The sequence below is a fragment of the Leopardus geoffroyi genome, chromosome B1, assembly GCF_018350155.1.
Source record: "Leopardus geoffroyi isolate Oge1 chromosome B1, O.geoffroyi_Oge1_pat1.0, whole genome shotgun sequence".
In the NCBI taxonomy this organism is placed as follows: domain Eukaryota; kingdom Metazoa; phylum Chordata; class Mammalia; order Carnivora; family Felidae; genus Leopardus; species Leopardus geoffroyi.
The window spans coordinates 200,448,214-200,467,519 of NC_059327.1; the positions used below are offsets into that span (position 1 = coordinate 200,448,214).

Below are 19,306 nucleotides of genomic sequence, written 5' to 3' on the forward strand. Positions count from 1 at the left end.
ACTGGAAAGCAGCCCGGACCGGCTTCCCGGGCGTGCAGCCTGCGCAAACACACAGGGCCTGAGCTTAGTCGGGCCCTGCTTCTGGTCTCTGGACCCTGCTGTCCTGAAATTCTTAATCACTTTCTGATAAGATGCACAACCCCCCATGTTCACTTTGTATTGGACCCCACAAATTATGTAACCTGTTCTGAAATCGGCCTTTTCAATCTTACTGTCCTCCTTTGCCTTTGCACCTGCACAGCTTCAAGCAGAGATGGGGACTGGATGCTGGGGGCCAGGGCAGGCCTTGCCCTCCTCCCTCGGATCACAGGGAAGCCAGGAAGGGTTTTAAGCCGGCAGTGAGGGGGATTCCAAGTTCAAAAGATCATTCAGTTGCCACGTAGAGAATGAATTGGAAGGTATTCACCTCTGAGCCTTGCTGCATGAAATAGGGATGATGGAGATAGTACGGACCTCCCCAAACTGGCTGACGTGTGATAATTAGATGATCAAGAGGGCATTAAGAGCCTAGCACATAGCAGGCACTCAGTGCGTGGACGGGAGCCAGTTATGAGGCTGTCGAAGCCCTTCGGGTAATTGTGGTGGTGGCTGGGGCCAGGGCTGTGGGTCTGAGTGACATTTAGGAGTTGGTGTGTGGAATTTGTGGTTGATTTTACATGGCAGGTTGGGGTGTGGGAATAACAAAGTATCTCAGGATGTGGCCCGTGCTCCTGGAGTGTGGTGACACCAGCCCAGGGCTCTTCTCTACTGAACACCCACTTACTTCCTTTTTAACTTCGTGGCTCTTACCCTCGTTCTTTTTTGTATGACGTTGAAGGAGGCAGAAAGGTGTCAGCCAAAGAGGAGGGAATCTGAGCTCAAATCCCGGTTCTGGCGTTTATCAGCTGTGTGACCTTGGGCTCACGGCTTCACTGCTCTGTGTCTCGTCTCCCCCATGAGAAATGAAGACAGTAGACTCAGCGGCGGGGCCCTTGGCGGTGGAAGGCGGTGGCACACGTGGGTGGTCTGCCCCATTCTCGGTCATCTAAGTCTGTTTTTTGCGAGTCATGAAGCACAGGTGGAAATGACAAGGCCCAGCCCTCGCCATGTAGCTTCCACCCGCACCCTGCTCAGAAGGGCATCGAGGCGAAACCCGCTTGGGAGGCGTCCTGGGCCACACCGCCGGCTCGGTCGGGTGCTGTCCCAGTGCCCGCATCATGAGGTAGTGGTAAATCTTTCTGTATCCCCCGTGATAGGGTATCTTATCCCGAGGTACAGTTGGCAACAAGAAATCATTGGCTATGGAGTCCTTTCTTCAGAAAGCTTTGGTTGAACAGCGTTGCAGTAGATGCGGGTGCAGTTTTCGCCTGGCAGGTCGAGATTTCTCGTGGTCTGGAGCGCCAGGCTCCTGATTCGGCTGCCTGCTCACCGTCATGCCCAGCAGGTGGTTTCCAAAACATTTATTCAGCACGCCCAGCAAAATGCAGGGGGCGGCTCCAGCAGAGGGAGATACAGAGAGGATGTGGGGAAGCTTGAGCAGCCGGGAGTAAGTCTTTCCAGTTGCAGTCAAAGAAGGCTCCCTGGGGAGGCACCTCTTCCCCACCCTTGCTTCTCGGCTCTTCTGTCCCAGCAACTCTGCTGGGTGCTTTGTCTCATGGACCTAGGGGCACATACGATACCTTGTTTTCTGTCTGGGAAGACTGAGGCCCAGAGAAGTGAAAAGACTTGCCCAACTGCTTTTCATTGAAGGCTCTGATCTAGAGGCTTGTGTGAATATTACCATGTGTAAATGTTTACGCCCCTGGCAATGCTAAAACTACTCTGTGTTTTCTTTTCCACTAAAAGATGGTTCACAATTTTTAGGAACGCTCATAAATTTTTGTCATGTTATTTAAATACTTATTTCTTTCAAAGCTGAAGACTTGGAATTAAATAAGGAATGTGCTATATAACATCTACTCATCCATCTACCCATCCTTTCATCCATCCACCCATTTGTCTATATGTCCATCTATCCATCCAGCCACCTCTCTATCCACCTGTCAACCCATCCACCCACCCATCCATCCATCCATCTATCCATCCATCCATCTATCCATCCATCCATCCATCATCCATCCATCCATCATCCATCCATCCATCCATCCATCTACCCATCCGTCCATCTATCCATCCATCCATCCATCATCCATCCATCCATCATCCACCCACCCATCCATCCATCCATCTATCCATCCATCCATCTATCCATCCATCCATCCATCCATCATCCATCCATCCATCATCCATCCATCCATCCATCCATCCATCATCCACCCATCCATCTGTGCATCCATCCATCCATCTACCCATCCATCCACTTTCCCATCCACCCATGCATCCATCCACCCATTTGTCCATCTGTCCATCCATCCACCTGTTCATTTACCCATCCATCCACCCATCCACCCACCCATCCTTCTAGCAAGTGATCACCTACTGGGATCTAAATGAGCCTGTTACAGTCCCTTTCCGAGGCCACAGTTACAAATGGGGTGTGGCATTTTTGTAACTCTTAGCGGTTTATCCTTCATTTTCTAGAAAGCACCCGATGCCATGTGTTCTTCCTCCCCAGGAATGTGAGCCATCTTTCAACAGCAACATCACAGAATTTGCACTGAAGGCAAAAGTCATCTATCCCATCAATCAGAAGTTCCGGGTAAGAGTCCTCAGCTCCGTCTTAGAAACGCAATTATTCAGTAATGCACTAGAGATGGGAGTAGGAGTGGGTAGTGGTTTTGGGTCCTGTCTGAGGGTTTTGTGGTAAGTCATTTTAATAAGGATAATTTTGAGGCTGTGGAATGGACTAAAACTTTAGGACGAATCCGCTTTATGACGGCATTGTCAGGGACAGGGTATAGCAAGGTGTCCCCAGGAACACCAGTGGCAGCACAGTAGGGCAGCACCCTCCTCTTCTAGCAGTGACACAAACACCGGCCCTGACACAGTTCCTGGCATCGCTCCTCGTTCGCAGATCCCACTTCCGCCCTGCTGAACGCTGACTGAGGGGCTGGCCCAGTGCTAAGCATTTCTCATGCGTTAGGCATTTCCCATAAGGTAAATCATACCGTTATTGCCTCTTCATGCATTAGGAAACTGAGGCCCAGAGAGGCCAATGACCTGTGCGAGGTCCCCTGGCTATAGGTCTCTTACACCTGAAGCCAGGAATTCAGCTGCGGTCAGGAGATTTGCAGACAGTAGCACATCCCACGGTGCTTCTAGGAGCCCTTGGCTTTGAGACTGTCCCTGGAAGAAAGAGTCCCTGGTCCAGTACTGGAGGAACATGTTGCCTGCTCTCCTGGACGTAAACAAGACGGGCTCTGGGGTCACACAGACTGCATCCTAACTCTTATCTCGGCTGTTACTATGGGCCATTTCCTGACTCGGCCTCCTGTTTCTTCATCTGGAAATGGGGGTGATGGGCCCTCCTGCCTCCCCCAATTGTTTGAGGGTCAAATGGGATTATAGACATAGGGCTTAGCCCTGCATGTGGCAGCCAAGCGCTCAGTACTTGTTCGGTTTCCTCGGTTATTATTTGCTTTTGAAGACAGCCAGAGCCAGGTTCTGCAAATCCCTGCCCCACAGAAATGATTTCACTGTGCCGAACACAGACTTGCCCAGATTAGAACTTTTCTGCAGTACTGGGACTGCTCCCAGGGACGCTCATTGGGAACTGCCTCCTTCACTTAGCTATCTGGTGGGTCGGTGTTGGGGCAAAACTCCCAGACCAGGGGCATTTATTCATCGTCGACACCCTTTGCCAGGTAGGCTCTTGCTGGGCACTGGGGATTATCCAGTGGTTGGGACAGCATCGTCCTCACCCTGGAGGCCCTCACCGTCTGGGCAGAGATTGTAGGACGGTGTGCCATAACCGGCATGGGCTGGGCCGGGCTACCAGGGATGGAAGGCTCTGGATCTGTGTCTGGAGGGAGGAATGCCTCCGCCCAGCAGACAGTGAGTGAGGGCTGTTGCGGGCAAAGGGACCAGAATCTGGAAAGACCCAGAAGTATGGAATGACGAGGGAGGTTTGGAGCTGGCAGCCGGCTCCGTACTACTTGGGCAGGAACATTCTGGAGCAGTGGAGCAAGCTGGACAGAGATGGTGGCTGACATTTGTTGAGCCCTCCAGCTGTGCCGGGCACTAGGCTGTGACCTCATGTGGCCGTGGCAGCGTGTGGGTCTTGAGTCCCTTGGTAAGGAGTTTTGGGCCTATCTAAGGGCAGTGGGGAGCCACCTCGAAGGCCTGGGGTCAGGAGGTGATGCCCAGGTCAGTGTAGGTGGGGAAGAGCCAGGTGGTCGGCAGGTCAGTGGACAGAGCAGAGCCGGGGGTCTGGGACAGAGGCAGAAGCAGTGGAGGCAGGGAGCAGGGAGCAGGTGGAGGTCAGAGTTGGTGGCCAGGTGTGGGGGTGTAGGTGGGCCACTGGTGAGCGGACCCAGGCTCATGGCTAAGGGGTAGGAGCCTAGTGCAGAGGGGCTGGCCTCCTGGGGACAAGAGCTATGACCCTGGTCCCAGGGGTGTGGATGTGGGTGTGACCCTGGGGCACAGGGCTCTACCTGTTTACTCTTCCCCTCCCAGTGTGTCCCCAGCCTGGCCCTCTTGGGACTGCTGTCATATATCTCTGGTGGAATTACTGAAGCAAAGTCACGATAGGTCATGTGGACTGAGCGAGCTTTCTCTCCCCCAACCCCAGCCGCTGGCCGACGGTTCCTCCAACCCGTCTCTGCACGAAAACTTAAAGCAGGCCATCTTGCCGAACCAGCCGGTGGAGGCTTCCCCCTCCAGCAGCCTGGGGAGCCTGAGCCAGGCCGAGAAGGAGGACTGTAGCTCCTCATCTAGCATCCACTCGACCGCCAGTGACGACAGGTTCCTCAGCCGCACCTTCGTCCGGGTGAACAGCTTCCCCGAGGTGCTGATCTGCGAGAGGTAAGGCGGGGGAAGGGATGGAGAAACAGACCCGTGGGCCATATCACTGTCAGTGGAGAAAATGGAAGCCCAGAGAGGTTCAGCAACTCAGCCACAGACACACAGCCACCCCGTGTCTGAGCTGGAGCTCACCATGTGGTGTTGGCCAACGTGGGGGTTATGGAATCCAGCCTGAGCCCCGAGGAGAGACATTAGGGGCGTCGCTGAATCATCGACGTGCCCTGGGCGTTGCATAACAGCAGCTAGCACTGATCAGGTGCCTTCTGTGTACTGGGCAGAGTACTGAGCACTTTGCAGGGATTAATTGTCTCACGAGTGCGACCGGGTCTGTTTTATTCACTGCTGTGTCCCTACTGCCCCGTAGGAGCCTGGGACAGGTTCAGTGATGGATGAATAAAAGTTAATCAATGAATTAATTCCTCTTAACACTATGTGGTAGCTGCTATCACTGCCCTCATTTTACAAAGAATGAAGGGACACAGAAAGGCTGAGTAACATGCCCGAGGTCACACAACAGGTGAGTGGTACAGTTGGCTTTGACCTTATCTCCAAAGCCTTTGCTGTAAATCACCAAGCTGCTCAGCCCATGGGAGAGGCTGAAGACAGAGGCAACAGTGTTGTGCTTTGGTCCTCAGACTTCTCTGCTCTTTGAGTTCGGTGACGTCCAAGGGGCCCTGCCCCCGTGAGACGAACCGGGCCCAACCTCAGCTCAGGGCTGTGGAAGGAGTGGGCCCAGACCCTGAGCTCTGTGCTGACCTTGACAGTGGCTGGGAAGGGGTGTTGAGGAGCTTTGGGAACTTACTGGGCTCGTCACAGTTTGGGTGGGAATGGGGCTGCTCAGAGTGCGTGTGCCCACCCTGGACAAACGGTCAAATCTGCCCGGCCACTTACCTGCCCTGTGACCCTGTGACTGCTAATTGACTTCCTAAGTCTATTTCCTCATCTGTAAAATGGACATGAGAATGTCTGCCTACAGGGGCGGAGGAGAGAGGGCTTGTGATGCAGACGTTACGATGCCGGAATGGGGTGTCCTTCTTCTCCCGCCTCCGTCTCTTGCTGCCTTCTGCCCGTCACGTCGCAGACAGCTGCTCCCTTCCGGTCACAAGTGATGGATGAATCACTTGGGCGGCTGTTGGGAACCTCTGCACGCTGCAGAATTTAAAATCTGAGCTCGGGATGCACCGAGGCTTATACTGAGCAGGGATGTGCTCCCTCCTTGTCACCCCCCTCCCCACCTCAAGTACTCTCAAAGGCCTTCCGTTTCTCTTTGGACTTTTCAGTGTGGACCTTGACTTGTGTATCTATAACCTTCACTTAAAGGATCTGCTGCGTCTGGACACGGCGCTGAGGCGGGAGAAGCACCTGGTAGGTGGCCGGCCAAGTTTCTCACCCTTTCCCGGGTCGTGAACACAGGCCCTCCATGGGCACCGAGTCCTGTGTGTCCTCAGGGACTGGGTCCTAGTGACAGTGGAGCCTCCATGACAGGAAGGCACAGAGTGTTAGGCTTCTGACAATCAAATAGAGAAGCAATTTGTGCCTGTTCATGGGGCACAGGCTGTACTTGACCCAGAGCTGTGGGGTGGGGTGGAAAGATGAGACCCTCCTCCTAGGGCACACTTCCTGATGGAGACGGGGGTAAAAGGCATTGAAAAGAGCACAGCATTTTGATTTGTGGTTTTTGCTTTTTTAAAAAAAAATTTTTTTAAAACGTTTATTTATTTTTGAGACAGAGACAGAGCGTGAGCGGGGGAGGGGCAGAGAGCGAGGGAGACACAGAATCCGAAGCACGTTCCAGGTTCTGAGCTGTCTGCACAGAGCTCGATGCGGGGCTCGAACTCACAAACCGCGAGAACATGACCTGAGCCAAAGTCGGATACTTAACCGACTGAGCCACCCAGGCGCCCAGGTTTTTCCTTTTAATGTTTATTTGAGAGAGCGTGCGCGCACAAGCGAAGGAGGGGTAGAGTGAAAGGGGACATAGGACCCGGATGTGGGGCTCGAACTCCCGAACCGGGAGATCATGACCTGAGCCAAAGTCAGATGCTTAACTGACTGAGCCGCCCAGGCGCCCCAAGAGCACAGCATTTTTAAAAAAAATTTTTTTTTTTCAACGTTTATTTATTTTTGGGACAGAGAGAGACACAGCATGAACGGGGGAGGGGCAGAGAGAGAGAGAGACACAGAATTGGAAGCAGGCTCCAGGCTCTGAGCCATCAGCCCAGAGCCCGACGTGGGGCTCGAACTCACGGACCGCGAGATCGTGACCTGGCTGAAGTCGGACGCTTAACCGACTGCGCCACCCAGGCGCCCCGAGCACAGCATTTTTAAAGGAGTGATAATAGCGAAGATAATATTGTATTCACGAGCACTAACTTTGTTGATTGCTTACTATGTATTGGGCCCTGGGCGTGTTACACAGGCAGTTAGCTCTGAACTTCACCACAACCAGGAGAGGTGGGTGCCATCGTTATTCCACGTTACAGATGAGGAAACTGAGGCACAGAGAGAAGGACTCACTCCGAGTCGTAGAGCCCGAAGTTGGAGCTGAGATGGGCAGTCAGGCACCTTGTAGGCGTGCGTTCTCGGAGCGGATGAGGGCGCCATCAGAACCACAGAGGGCAGCGGACCAAGACTCATCTCTGCCAGATGCCCCGGCCTCCCAGTGAATCAGCTCTGGATCCAGGCTGCGGGGGGGGGGCCGGAGGGATGCGTCCCACTGTGGCTGCAGAACAGCAGGGCCGGCCAGGCATCGGGGCCAGGGGGCTTACAAAGAGGAATGATTTCTCCCAAATGATCAACTGAAGGATGAGATCTACAGAGGCGAGGCCTGCTGCAAAGAGAAGGGGAGAGGGACCGATGGAGAGGGTGACAGAGACGTAGAAACGGAGACACAGACAGACGTGCCCGGGAGGTGCTTCGTTAGAAACTAGAAAAATAAAAACATCAAGTTGGGGATGCAGTGAAAAGAAATGCAGGCTCCATGAGAGCAGGAAGGGCCTCGTAAACAGGGGCCGGTGTTGGAAACCAGGAATCCTACCAGGACTCCAGAAATAGAGCCTCTTCCGGCAGCCCCACTGTGCCTGGAGAGCCCCATGGCCTTGAGGCAGCAGCCTGCCTGCTTTTGCTCGGCCACATCGCGTCCCACCTGCAGGCAGGTGGCCCTGGCCATCTTCTCAAAGGCTCTGGGCAATCTGGAGGGCTGACTGTTACTGGGCTCAGAGCCCCATCCAGCTCGCGAGTGACATGGTGCCAGCCACCTCGCCCCCAGAGCAGACAGCAGGTGCCTGCGGGGACCTGGAGGAAGCATCCACCGTCACTCATCTGCCCGTCTTATATGTGGGCAGCCTCCCCTCCCTGCCAGGCGCAGTGGACAGGGACAGGGACAAGGACAGCCGCCACCTGCATGGAGCCCACTCTCCACGGGGACACGGCAGTAAACCACACAAATACACCATGCAGACAGTGGGTCTGAACAAACGACACAGTGCCGTGAGCATGTGTAAGGGGGGCCTGAGTGTGAGGGAGATGGCCAGGCTTCCCTGGAGGGAGACACATAAGCTGGAACCTAGGAAAGTTCCAGAAGCACTGGATTAGGAGTCAGAGACCTGGGTTCTAGTCCACCCTCCCACACTTATGGGCTGTGTGACCTTGGGTAAGTCGCTTCCCCTCTCTTTCCTATACTTTAGGAAAGGTATAAAGATAATGTTTTTCCAGCTCTTACCCTGTAGAATTTCTAGGAAGTGAAGTCGTCTCTGCGGGCAGAGCTCTGGGCTCTGCTGGGCGGTGTGACCAGCACTGTCACAGCACTGCTCGGTCAGCACTCGTACTCGGCTAGGCTAAGCACTCTGTATGTCTGATCTCAGTGAAGCCCTTACTTCTATTGTACCCTCACAAGGAACCTGAGACGCAGAGAGGTCGCGTCAGTTGTCCAAAATCGCAGAGCTGGTGAATGGCAGACACAGAACCCAGAAGAGGTCTGGCTGAGTGTAAGGTCTGTGTGCCCGCACATAGTAGGCGCCCCGTAGAAATGTGCACGCTGACACCGAGGCCGCCCTGGGGACTGCTCTCCACGCGTGGCCTTTCCCTCACTGCGGGGCACATCTCCGCCGGGTGCGGGACCTGGAGAAACACGGCAAGCTCTCGCAGAGACCTCGAGTTCCGTTTCTCTGGTAGAGATCCGTCACCACAGGTCAGAGTTCAGAAGTGACTCAGGCCACAGACAGATGGCGCCCTGTACGAACCCGTGGGATCTCTGTGTTGTTACAGCTGAAACTGCGGCAACACCGTGGTTGACTACGTGCCAATGACAAAGTAAAATAAAAAAGTGGCTCAAGTGGGGCGCCCGGGTGGCTCAGATGGCTCAGCGTCCGACTTCGGCTCAGGTCACGATCTCCCCGTTCATGGGTTCAACCCCCGCGTCAGGCTCTGTGCTGCCAGCTCGGAACCTGGAGCCTGCCTTGGATTCTGTGTCTCCCTTTCTCTGTCTCTGTCTCTGTCTGTCTGTCTCTGTCTCAAAAATAAACATTTAAAAAAAAATTTTTTTTTTAAAGTTCAGGCCAGATGCAACCATCATTCAGCCCAGGAGCTTGGAGCTCCCTGGTGGCCCCTGAGGGAGAAAGTGGCACTAGGCTCATCAGGAGGTGGAGGGAAGCTGCATCTGTCAGCGTTCAAAGCAGAAGAGCAGAGATGAGGACAGAGTAGGGTGTGTAGGGGGGGAGGGGTGCCATTAGAGGGATCGTTAGGACTAGGGGATTTCTCCTGGTGCTGGAACATTCTCTGTCTTGGTTGTGGCAGTGGCCACATGAACGTGTACTTGGGGTAAAGTTGCACAGAAAAATACACACACACACACACACACACACACACACACACACACACGACTGCCGGTGACAATGAGTGGAAACTGAATGAAGTCTGCAGTAAACTGCACTTGGACCAATGTCAGTTTTGGAGTGGATACTGTACTGCGGTGATGTCACATGTCATCCAGGGGGAAGGACACCTGGGACCCTGTCCTGGTTGACACATTCCTCTGAGCCTGTAAAGTTTCCGAATTAAAAAATTTTTAACTTGAAAGGGATGAGGCTAGACTGATACACGTTACTGATTCCGTCTGGGGTCAAAAGGAAAATGGGTTCGAGACCAACATCTTGAGAAAAGAACGTTACCTTATGCAGCCTCGACCTCAGTGGGTAGGAAGCCAGGACAACATTATGTTCCCAGAGCTCGTTAGCATGGGCAAGCACAAGGAAGGTTGGTGGAAAGTTCTGGGTTCTGTCCCTCATGGCTGTCCCTTGTGACATGAGGCCAGTTTATCCAGATTTCTCAGCCAAGAGTCCTTGCTGTGAAGTGGGGAAGATTGTACCGACCTCCTGCATCCTGTTAAAACCAAATGAGATAATCTAGATCTTAGCCTGGCACAGAACGGTGTTTAACAAACGTTAGAACGAGGGTTGCAAACTATGGCCCTTGGGCCGATCTGGCCATGCCTGTTCTTGCCCAAATTGCCCCTGGCTGCCTCGATGCTGTAACAGCAGAATCCAATATTTGCAAGAGACAGTATGGCTTGCCAACCCAGAAACGCTTACTATTGGTAAAGTGGCCCTTTACAGAACAATATGTGTTACGCCCTGCACCAAAGTGTCTGACTTTTGGCGACAGTACAAAAGCAATTCAGTGGAGGAGTGATAAGCTTTTCAGGAAATGATATGCAGCAAATGGGCATCCAGAAGCAGACACAGATGGGCCTCGAGCCAGACCTCCATGTCGCACAAAAACGAACTCCGAATGGATCATGGACATAAATGTAAAATGTAAGACATCTTGGGGAAAAAAAAAAAAAAAAAGAACAGAAGAGAAAATCTTCAGGAATTAACCCTAGCAAAGAGTTCTTTCTTAACACTGAAAATGTGACCTACACAGGGAAAACTAATAAATTGAACCTCATCAAAATTAAAAACTTTTGCTCGGCAAAAGACCCCATTAAGGAAGAAGAGAAAGGGAAACATTCACATCGCAAACCATGTATCCACAGGAAGCTCGTGCCTCAAACCTATAAAGAACGCTCCGACCTCAACAGAAGTAAGCAATCCGATTAGAAAATGGGCAACAGACATGAACAGACATTTCACCAAGAAGGAGATACAGTTGGCAAGCACACACGTACAAAAATCAGACAGAAAGGTACTTGACGATATCAGCCATTAGGGAAATGCAAATTAAAACCACAGTGAGGTAGGCACCTATCAGAATGGCTAAAATAACAAGTGATGAGAACACTAAACGCTGGTGAGGATGCGAGGAAGCTGGATCTGTCGTACATTGGTGGGAATGTAAGATGCTGCACAGGAAGACAGGCAGTTTGTCACAAAACCCAGCAGTTGCATTCTTGTGCCTTTACCCCAGAGAAACTTAACATTCACACGAAAGCCTGTACGTGGATGTGCTTACCAGCTTTATTGGTAAGAGCCCCACCCTGGAAATGCCCGCAGGTCCTAAAGTAGGTGAATGGTTAAACAAATTGTGGAGATAGCACCCTTGGATGTTCCGGGGTGTCCCCACTTATGGGAGGACACGTTTTGGTTTAGAGGAGGTCTCCGTCCATCAAGACAGGAGGCTGGAGTGGATGATGTCATACATCCCAGGTCCAAACAACTGTCCCTCTGATTCTTCCCACAAAGAAGCAACACTCTTTTGCCTTTTGTATTTCCTTGACTCACAGGGAAATGGGCAACGTGGAGGGAATGGCACACATTAAGCGCCTAATGAAGATTTCTTGAATCAAGGGGTGCCTGGGTGGCTCAGTAGGTTGGGTGTCTGACTTCGGCTCAGGTCATGATCTCACGGTCTGTGGGTTCAAGCCCCACGTCGGGCTCTGACAGAGCCTGGAGCCTACTTTGGATTCTGTGTCTCCCTCTCTCTCTGCTCCACCTACACCTGCACTCTTTCTCTCTCCCTCTCAAAAATAAATAAACATTAAAGAAATTAAAATAATATGGGGTGCATGGGTGGCTCAGTCAGTTAAGCGTCCGACTCCGGCTCAGGTCATGAGCTCACGGTTTGTGAGTTCGAGCCCCGCATCGGGCTCTGTGCTGACAGCTCAGAGCCTGGAGCCTGCTTCAGATTCTGTGTCTCCCTCTCGCCCTCTGCCCCTCCCCTGCTCACGCTCTGTCTCTCAAAAATGAATAAAAAAGCATTTACAAAATTAAAAAAAAAATTTAAAAAGACAACAAAAGAAGTAGAGCATATTTTTTAGAAGCTTCATGAAAATACTATCGTCATGATTTATAATCTGAGATAGTTTTCTATAGTAAAAATATGTACATGTGAAGAGATATATAGAGATTGAGATGGGGGAGGGGCTGGGAGCAGGTGAAGGAAAGGAGGGAGGAAGAGAGAGAGACCCTTTTTAAACCTTTCCGTTATGTCTTCCTTCTTGGCCATAGATGTTTATTCAGATTTTAAAAATGTGCCTCCTTGATCTTCTTCCCAAAAAGAAGTCTGATGATGAATTATACCAGAGGATTCTTTCGAAACAAGAAAACGTAAGTAAGTCTTCAACCTGTATCTCAAGGTAACTTAGTGAGAGTTTATTACAATATGTAAAACACAACATTGTATGAAACTATTTTTGCTTTCACGTGTAAAAATAATTTATTTCAATATTTGCTTTTGAACAGTGCAGTCATACAAAAGTATGTGTACAAATGTAAAAATGACCATAGGTTATTATTAAAATTTGGAAAAATACTGAAAGCAGGAAAAAGAGAAGAGTGTTGGTCATATCCGCTACTCAGAGAGAACCACTGTTACCTTTAGCTTCTGCCCAAGGTTGGGTATTTTTATTTTTGGATTTTTTAATTATTTTTTTAATGTTTATTTTTGAGAGAGAGAGAGAGAGATGCAGAGCATGAGCAGGGGAGGGGTAGAGAGAGAGGGAGACGCAGAATCCGAAGCAGGCTCCAGGCTCGGAGCTGTCAGCACAGAGCCCGCCGCGGGGCTCGAACCCACCCACCGCGAGATCATGACCTAAGCCAAAGTCTAACGCTTCACCAACTGAGCCACTCAGGTGCCCCAAGGTGGGGTATTTTTAAATACGTCATCGGTTTATTGGTTACAACGGTTTGTCCTATTTTGCGTTCCCCTCCTCTCAGTCTTTTCCATGAAGTTTCCGTTGTTTTACGTGCCGCAAAATGAGCCGGGTCTCAGAGTCAGACATCCTGGTTTTCCTTCACAAGCTCTCAGAATCCCAGGTTCCTCCTGTGCCATGGGATAATGATTCCCATCCTATGGGATCATGGAAGGGATGAGAGAAAGTGCGTGAAGCATCTGGCACAGTAATAGTTAGACCCTGAATACATGGTGGCTGCCATCAGCCTCGTTACGACCACAACAACCATCTTCAACTTCATCAGTAGCAGCGTCCTCACCATCGTTACCGTCTAATCCCCGGTCACCACCACTACCATTATCGTCATCGCCACCATCATCTCGATCATCGTAATCATTCTTACGATTATCGTCACACCATTATCATTACCGCCACCTGCACCGCCATGATATTTGGGGGACTGGGAGAGAAGGTTTCTTCCCCACTCTCCTGCATTCCATGGGGAAGGAGACACCAAAACACCCCAGGGAGGATACGGTACACCATGGTGGTCATTGTCACCATCCTCGGTATCACCGCTACCAGGATCGTCGTCATCAGGCAACGCACACGGGGTTTTCACGCAATTTTTTGTTAATTTTATGCATTTATTTTGAGAGAGAGTGACAGCGCACAAGTGAGCGGGGAGGGGAAGAGAGAGCGGGAGCAAGAGAATCCCAAGCAGGCTCCATGCTGTCAGCACAGAGCCCGACAAGGGGCTCGATCTCACCCACCGTGACATCATGACCTGAGCCGAAATCAAGAGTCAGACGCTTAAGCGACGGAGCCACCCAGATGGCCCCTCACACATTATTTTATTCAGTCTTCACAACAGCCCTGAGAGTAGCTGTTATTATTTGTTTACAGCTGAGGAAACTGAGGCTGGGTTTAAATGACTCTCCAGTGAATAAATGACAATAATCATGGCGACACTGGGAATTGCACAAGTAATAACGAAGCTGTGTTACACGAAACGGTAACAAGCTTTGTAGTCTGCAGACCCAGGAGCCGGTTCCACCACCAGTACCGGCACAGCAGGGTAATCACTGCAGTGGCTGCTGCTTATCGAGAGGTCGTCTGGCCAAGTGCCTCCAAGGTGTGCTTTTATTTTATTTATTAAAAAAAAATTTTTTTTAAATGTTTATTTATTTTTGAGACAGAGAGAGACAAAGCACGAACAGGGGAGGGTCAGAGAGAGAGGGAGACACAGAATCTGAAACAGGCTCCGGGCTCCGAGCTGTCAGCACAGAGCCCGACGCGGGGCTCGAACCCACAGACCGCGAGATCGTGACCTGAGCCGAAGTCGGATGCTTAACTGACTGAGCCATCCAGGCGCCCCTGTGTACTTTTATTTAATGCTCATCATGACCCCCCCAACTTCTAGACGAGGACAAAGGTACTCAGACCGGTGGCTGCTCTTGGGAGAGAAGCAGCATTGTGGGGGTGCGTGCAGTTGGAGGCGCAGGTATCTGGGGTCCTTGAGGCTGAGTGACGAGCCCAGCACGCCTCTTCCTACAGGGAAGAGACTCCAGACAAAATACCCCAACTCCCCGAACATCAGGCTCTCCCTCTGGCAGGAGGCAGCGTCTCTCTCTGGTAGTGACAAGGGCCCGAAATCACGCACAGCTTCACCACAGACGCGCAGAAGCAGTTTTCAGCAACGTCTTTTTCCCGAATGAAGCTGGAGCCACCCTGGCGCAGATTCCAGTTCTCTCGACATGGTCCTGGAGGAGACGGGGCTCCTCTCGCGCCCCACAGGGGGGCCTGAAGGACCCGGTACAGAGGGGGCTCCTGCTCCAGTTCTGAGTTGATTAAGAGACAGAGTCAAGGGGACAGATACAGAGAGGTCAGCTTCACAGGGCAGCTTGGAGGATGTGGCTTAGCTGAGCAGCAGAGTCATAAACCCAGGACTAGGTAAATGCCTGCCTCGTCTGGGGCAACGCTGGCCACCTCTGGCCTGCCCAGCCCACCCTGGGCCAAGGCCACACCACAGCAATGGCTTCACCTGAATGGTCCATGCCAAAGAGGAAGAGGCTGGACAAGCTATGGGTGCACACTTCCTGCTGTTGAACCTACCAATCGCATTGCTTCATGCCTTCCCTAGGGTGTAGAGAGTATTCCTTCCCCACGGAAACCAGAGGAGTGGGGAAGAAGGATTCCCCCTCCAACCCCCAGATGTGATGGTATTTTCCAGGACTTTAAGGAGTGAAACACATTATTTCATCATTTTTAAAAAATACATTCTATGGGGGGGGGGGCGGTTGTGGAATGAGGAGTATAGAAGAAAAGAATCTAGTATTCTTGAGGCTCTATGTTTAATGAGGAAAATAGATTTCTGTCATCAAACCTTAAGTAGGACAATGCCTAGGGCAGTTATGGTTAAGAAATATTTTATGATAATATGGTGAAAAATAAAAGCATTTCTTTTGTAGAATTTAAGATATATTAGATTTTTTACTTGCTTTTTTTTTGCTTTTTTCCCCCTATTTTTCCCAGGACTTGGAGGAATTAGAAAAGGGACTTCAGGTCAAACTATCAAACACGGAAATGTTGGGGACTGGTGATTCTGAATACATCACTCTGGCAGATGTGGAAAAGAAGGAGCGAGAATACTCTGAGCAGCTAATAGATAATGTATGCGATGGATTAGTTTTTTCCTGTATAAAAACCTTGCTTTCTGGGACAGTTAAATTGGCGAGATTAAAGAGATGGCATCTAGAAGCATGTTTCATACTTGAATTTCCTGTTGTGCTCTGCCCAGAGCCAGGGATCCAGTTTCGGAAGTTATGCGATAGAGAAGGTATAATTAAGGGGCCAAGGTTCCTTGGGAATTCCAATGAATTCCCCTTGTTTAAATCTTAGATTGATCTTTTGATCATTCTCAGCAAAGATTGCTCTAACCCTCTATGTCATACCACCCCGTGGATTAGAACAGATGTGAGCGGCTAACTTCTCCAGCCCGAGGCGTCACTCATGAAAGCTGGGTTTAAATTCTAGCCAGGGTGGCTTCTCTCAAATATCCCTTTTCTTGCTTCTCAGTTCCATTGCCCCCTGTGCCTACGTTAGGTATTAAACAAACATTTTTTGGCACCCAGGACTGTGCTGCACACTGGGGACGCAGAATGAACTTAGACCTGGCCTTGCCAGACAGATGCACAGGCTGGTCTGGCGGGGGAGGCGACAGGTGAGGAGAATGCAGACTTTAGAGCTCACAAGCGTTGTGATAGGTGAAAACAGCGGAAGGCTGGGGTGCCGCGGAGAGAGAAGTTCGTTGTACCCTAGGGTTAGGAAAGTCTTTATAGAAGAGACCCATTGAGAGGCTTTCTGGGAGATGTTGGGGGAGGGATGCTGGCCAGGGGATGCTGGCAGAGAAGGGAGCCAGGGGGGGCTGAGGCGCAGGCAGAGCAAGATAAAGCCAGAGATCTGGCCCCAGGGTTTTCATCTTGTGCCAGGGAGGTGGGTGTCACTGGAGTTTGGCAGCCGATGTGGCTGGGTCCATTTCTGTCTCAGGCTGCTGTGTGGGGGAGAGGTATGAGCTCTGGGGCTAGGGCGGTAGGAATTTCGTGGAAGGCAAATGCAAGTAGGAGCAGAGGGGTAAGAAAAAGTGGGAGAGCTGACAGGATGGCAGATAAGGACGTTTGGGGGAGAAGCAGGTGTAGAGGATCCGCGCGGCGGAAATGACCCCAGAACGAGAGCCAAGTTGGGAGGGGAGCTGGTGAGTCCCGGCTTGACACCTTGAGGTGGAGATGCCGAAGGATGGAGAGAGTCCGCTAAGCTCGGGTCAGATGACACGGGGAGCGAGGATGTTCGTGGCATGAGATGGCAGAGGGAGGGCGCTCAGCCTGGATTCCAGGGTCCTCAGGCTCCCGAAGCAAGGGACCTGTGTGTCCATGTCTGCGTATTTCAGACAGATGATTCATAGTATGCCCAAGATTCTCTGAAGTACGGCGACCTCCAGCATTGGAGACGCCCGGCCAGGGTGTCTGTACGGTGGGTAGGAGAGGCAGCCTGGTGCCCAGTCTTGGATCCTGCCGGCATTTAACGAGGAGGAGTCAAGGAGAATTGAGACAAGAAGGCAGAGTATGGACTCTGAGGGACCGGGAGAAAATCATGTCCCGGACATCAAGGGAATCAAGAGTTTCTAAGAACAGAGGGGCACCCTGGCTCCCTGGAGCTGGAGAAGTGCCAAAGCTGGCTGGACATCGATCTCTGTTCGGGGGTGTGTGGGGTGTCATGGGTGACAGTCGCATTCCCTTAGAGCCGTCGGGAAGGACGTCATCTGGCGGCAGGGACAGGTGGGAGGCTGGAGGTTTGATGGATGGGCTGCCAGCCGACTGGGGCAAATAGCGGGTTAGTGAGTACACGAGGCGCCAGGGCCCCCAGGTGAGCGCTTCCTCTCGGCCGTGCCCAGCCCCTGGGAGGGGGCTGCTCAGAGTGACTCATTGTTTCAGGTTGCGTTTATCTCCGCCCTTCGCCATTGCAACAAGGTCAGGGTGGGCTTCTGGTGCCACCAGGCCCGGTGTAGCCAGAGGTGCCCAGACGAATTCAGCGTCTGAGAGGCAGAGCCGCGGGGAAGAAAACCACTCCTTGGGGAGTTGGGTGGACCTTCACCAACTCTGCCCCTGCCTCCCGTCAGCTCCATGATCAGCGACCTAACTTTCTGAGCCTGTCCCTGCATCCAGCCAATACGCACTTCACCTGGAAATAAAATGCGTGAAGCACAGAGCCTGGCATCTACCTGCGTGCGGTGAAGGGAAGTTGTCCTGACTGCCGGTGTCGCGGCTCTCACAGCTCTGGGCGGCTGAATGAGCCCCGATACTCCGAGACCCTCCGTGATTCCCACCTCTCCTCCTGAGGAGATGCAGGGGTGGGGGGGGGGGGAGGAAAAAGATTTCAAAGCAGAATGTTTTCATGGTCGGCATCGTCTCTGCCAGGTTTGCTCTTTTGTACTTTGAGGGCAATAACTAAAATGTAAACGGCCGTTCGTGCTTTTATTTCCAGAACACATTTAATCCCTTTCAGAGATCTGGAAGCTTCCAGGAGCACACTGTCGAATTTCACGCACTCCCCAGGCAGCAATCATGGCCTGTTTAAGAGTCTTTAAGCTGTTTACGCCGGGTGATCTCATTGTGCCTGCCTTCCTTATCAGCAGAGCACTGGTGTTTGCTGAAAAGCCACCTCGAAACTGACGGGCACCTACAATACTCCGAGGAGGAACCTCTCTGTAGAATTCGATTATTGCCAAGATAAGCTCGCTTGGAATTGCAGAATTGTTTAGAATCTCAGTTTGTGATAAGGAATGAATTGTAATTCTCAAGCATGAGCCATCTAGCTTTATAGCTTTCTTAAATAAGTTTTCTACACCCACCTTCTTGCTTCTCATTCTCATTTCACAGATGGAAGCTTTCTGGAAACAGATGGAAAATATCCAGCACTTTCTTATGGACCAATTTAAGTGTTCCAACTCCAAAGCCCGACAGCTCATGGTGACTCTCACGGAAAGAATGATTGCAGCCGAAGGGTTATTGCATGACTCTCAGGATTTGCAGGCTCTGGTATGCTGGAGGGGCCGGGGAGGGAACATAAGGATACTCACTGTAGAGAAGGAGAATCCAGAAGTTTGATGCCCCGTAGAGATCAAGTCGAACAGCTTTAAGTTGTAGATGGGGATATAGAGCCCAGAGAAAAGCAGTGAATCCATCCATCCATCCACCTATCCATCCATCCATCCATCCATCCATCCATCCATCTACCTATCCATCCATCCATCTACCTATCCATCTATCCATCTATCCATCCTTCCATCCATCCATCTATCCATCCATCCTTCCATCCATCTATCCATCCATCCATCCATCCGTCTATCCATCCATCCATCCATCCATCCATCCATCCATCCATCTATCCATCTATCCATCCTTCCATCCATCCATCCATCCGTCTGTCCATCTATCCATCCATCCATCCATCATCCATCCATCCATCCGTCTATCCATCCATCTGTCCATACATCCATCCATCCGTCCATCCATCTATCTGTCCATCTCTCAATCCATCCATCCATCCATCTGTCCGTCCATCTATCCATCCATCTATACGCCTATCCATCCATCCATCCATCCATCCATCCATCTATCTGTCTATCCAACCATCCCATTTGTGCATCCATCCATCCGTCTGTCTATCCATCCATCCATCCATCCATCCGTCCATCCA

General features: G+C 51.4%; 1 protein-coding gene across 6 annotated transcripts in view; it reads left to right on the forward strand.

Annotated features, from left to right (window-relative positions):
• EVC (EvC ciliary complex subunit 1) overlaps positions 1–19,306 on the forward strand; it is a 76,269-nt gene that overhangs the window by 10,118 nt on the left and 46,845 nt on the right. For 4 of the 6 annotated variants that reach the window (XR_006711592.1, XM_045474596.1, XM_045474597.1 and 1 more), the window contains 6 exons: positions 2,594–2,677; positions 4,709–4,941; positions 6,222–6,306; positions 12,387–12,485; positions 15,587–15,724; positions 18,487–18,645. Coding sequence is in view for 5 of the 6 variants with exons in the window: in XM_045474596.1 (XP_045330552.1) it covers positions 2,594–2,677; positions 4,709–4,941; positions 6,222–6,306; positions 12,387–12,485; positions 15,587–15,724; positions 18,487–18,645 (798 nt within the window). In the remaining variant the exon portion in view is untranslated. Of the gene's footprint in view, positions 1–264; positions 399–2,559; positions 2,678–4,708; positions 4,942–6,221; positions 6,307–12,386; positions 12,486–15,586; positions 15,725–18,486; positions 18,646–19,306 lie in introns of those variants that run through there. The other 2 variants (XM_045474600.1, XM_045474599.1) reach the window with 2 other exon arrangements.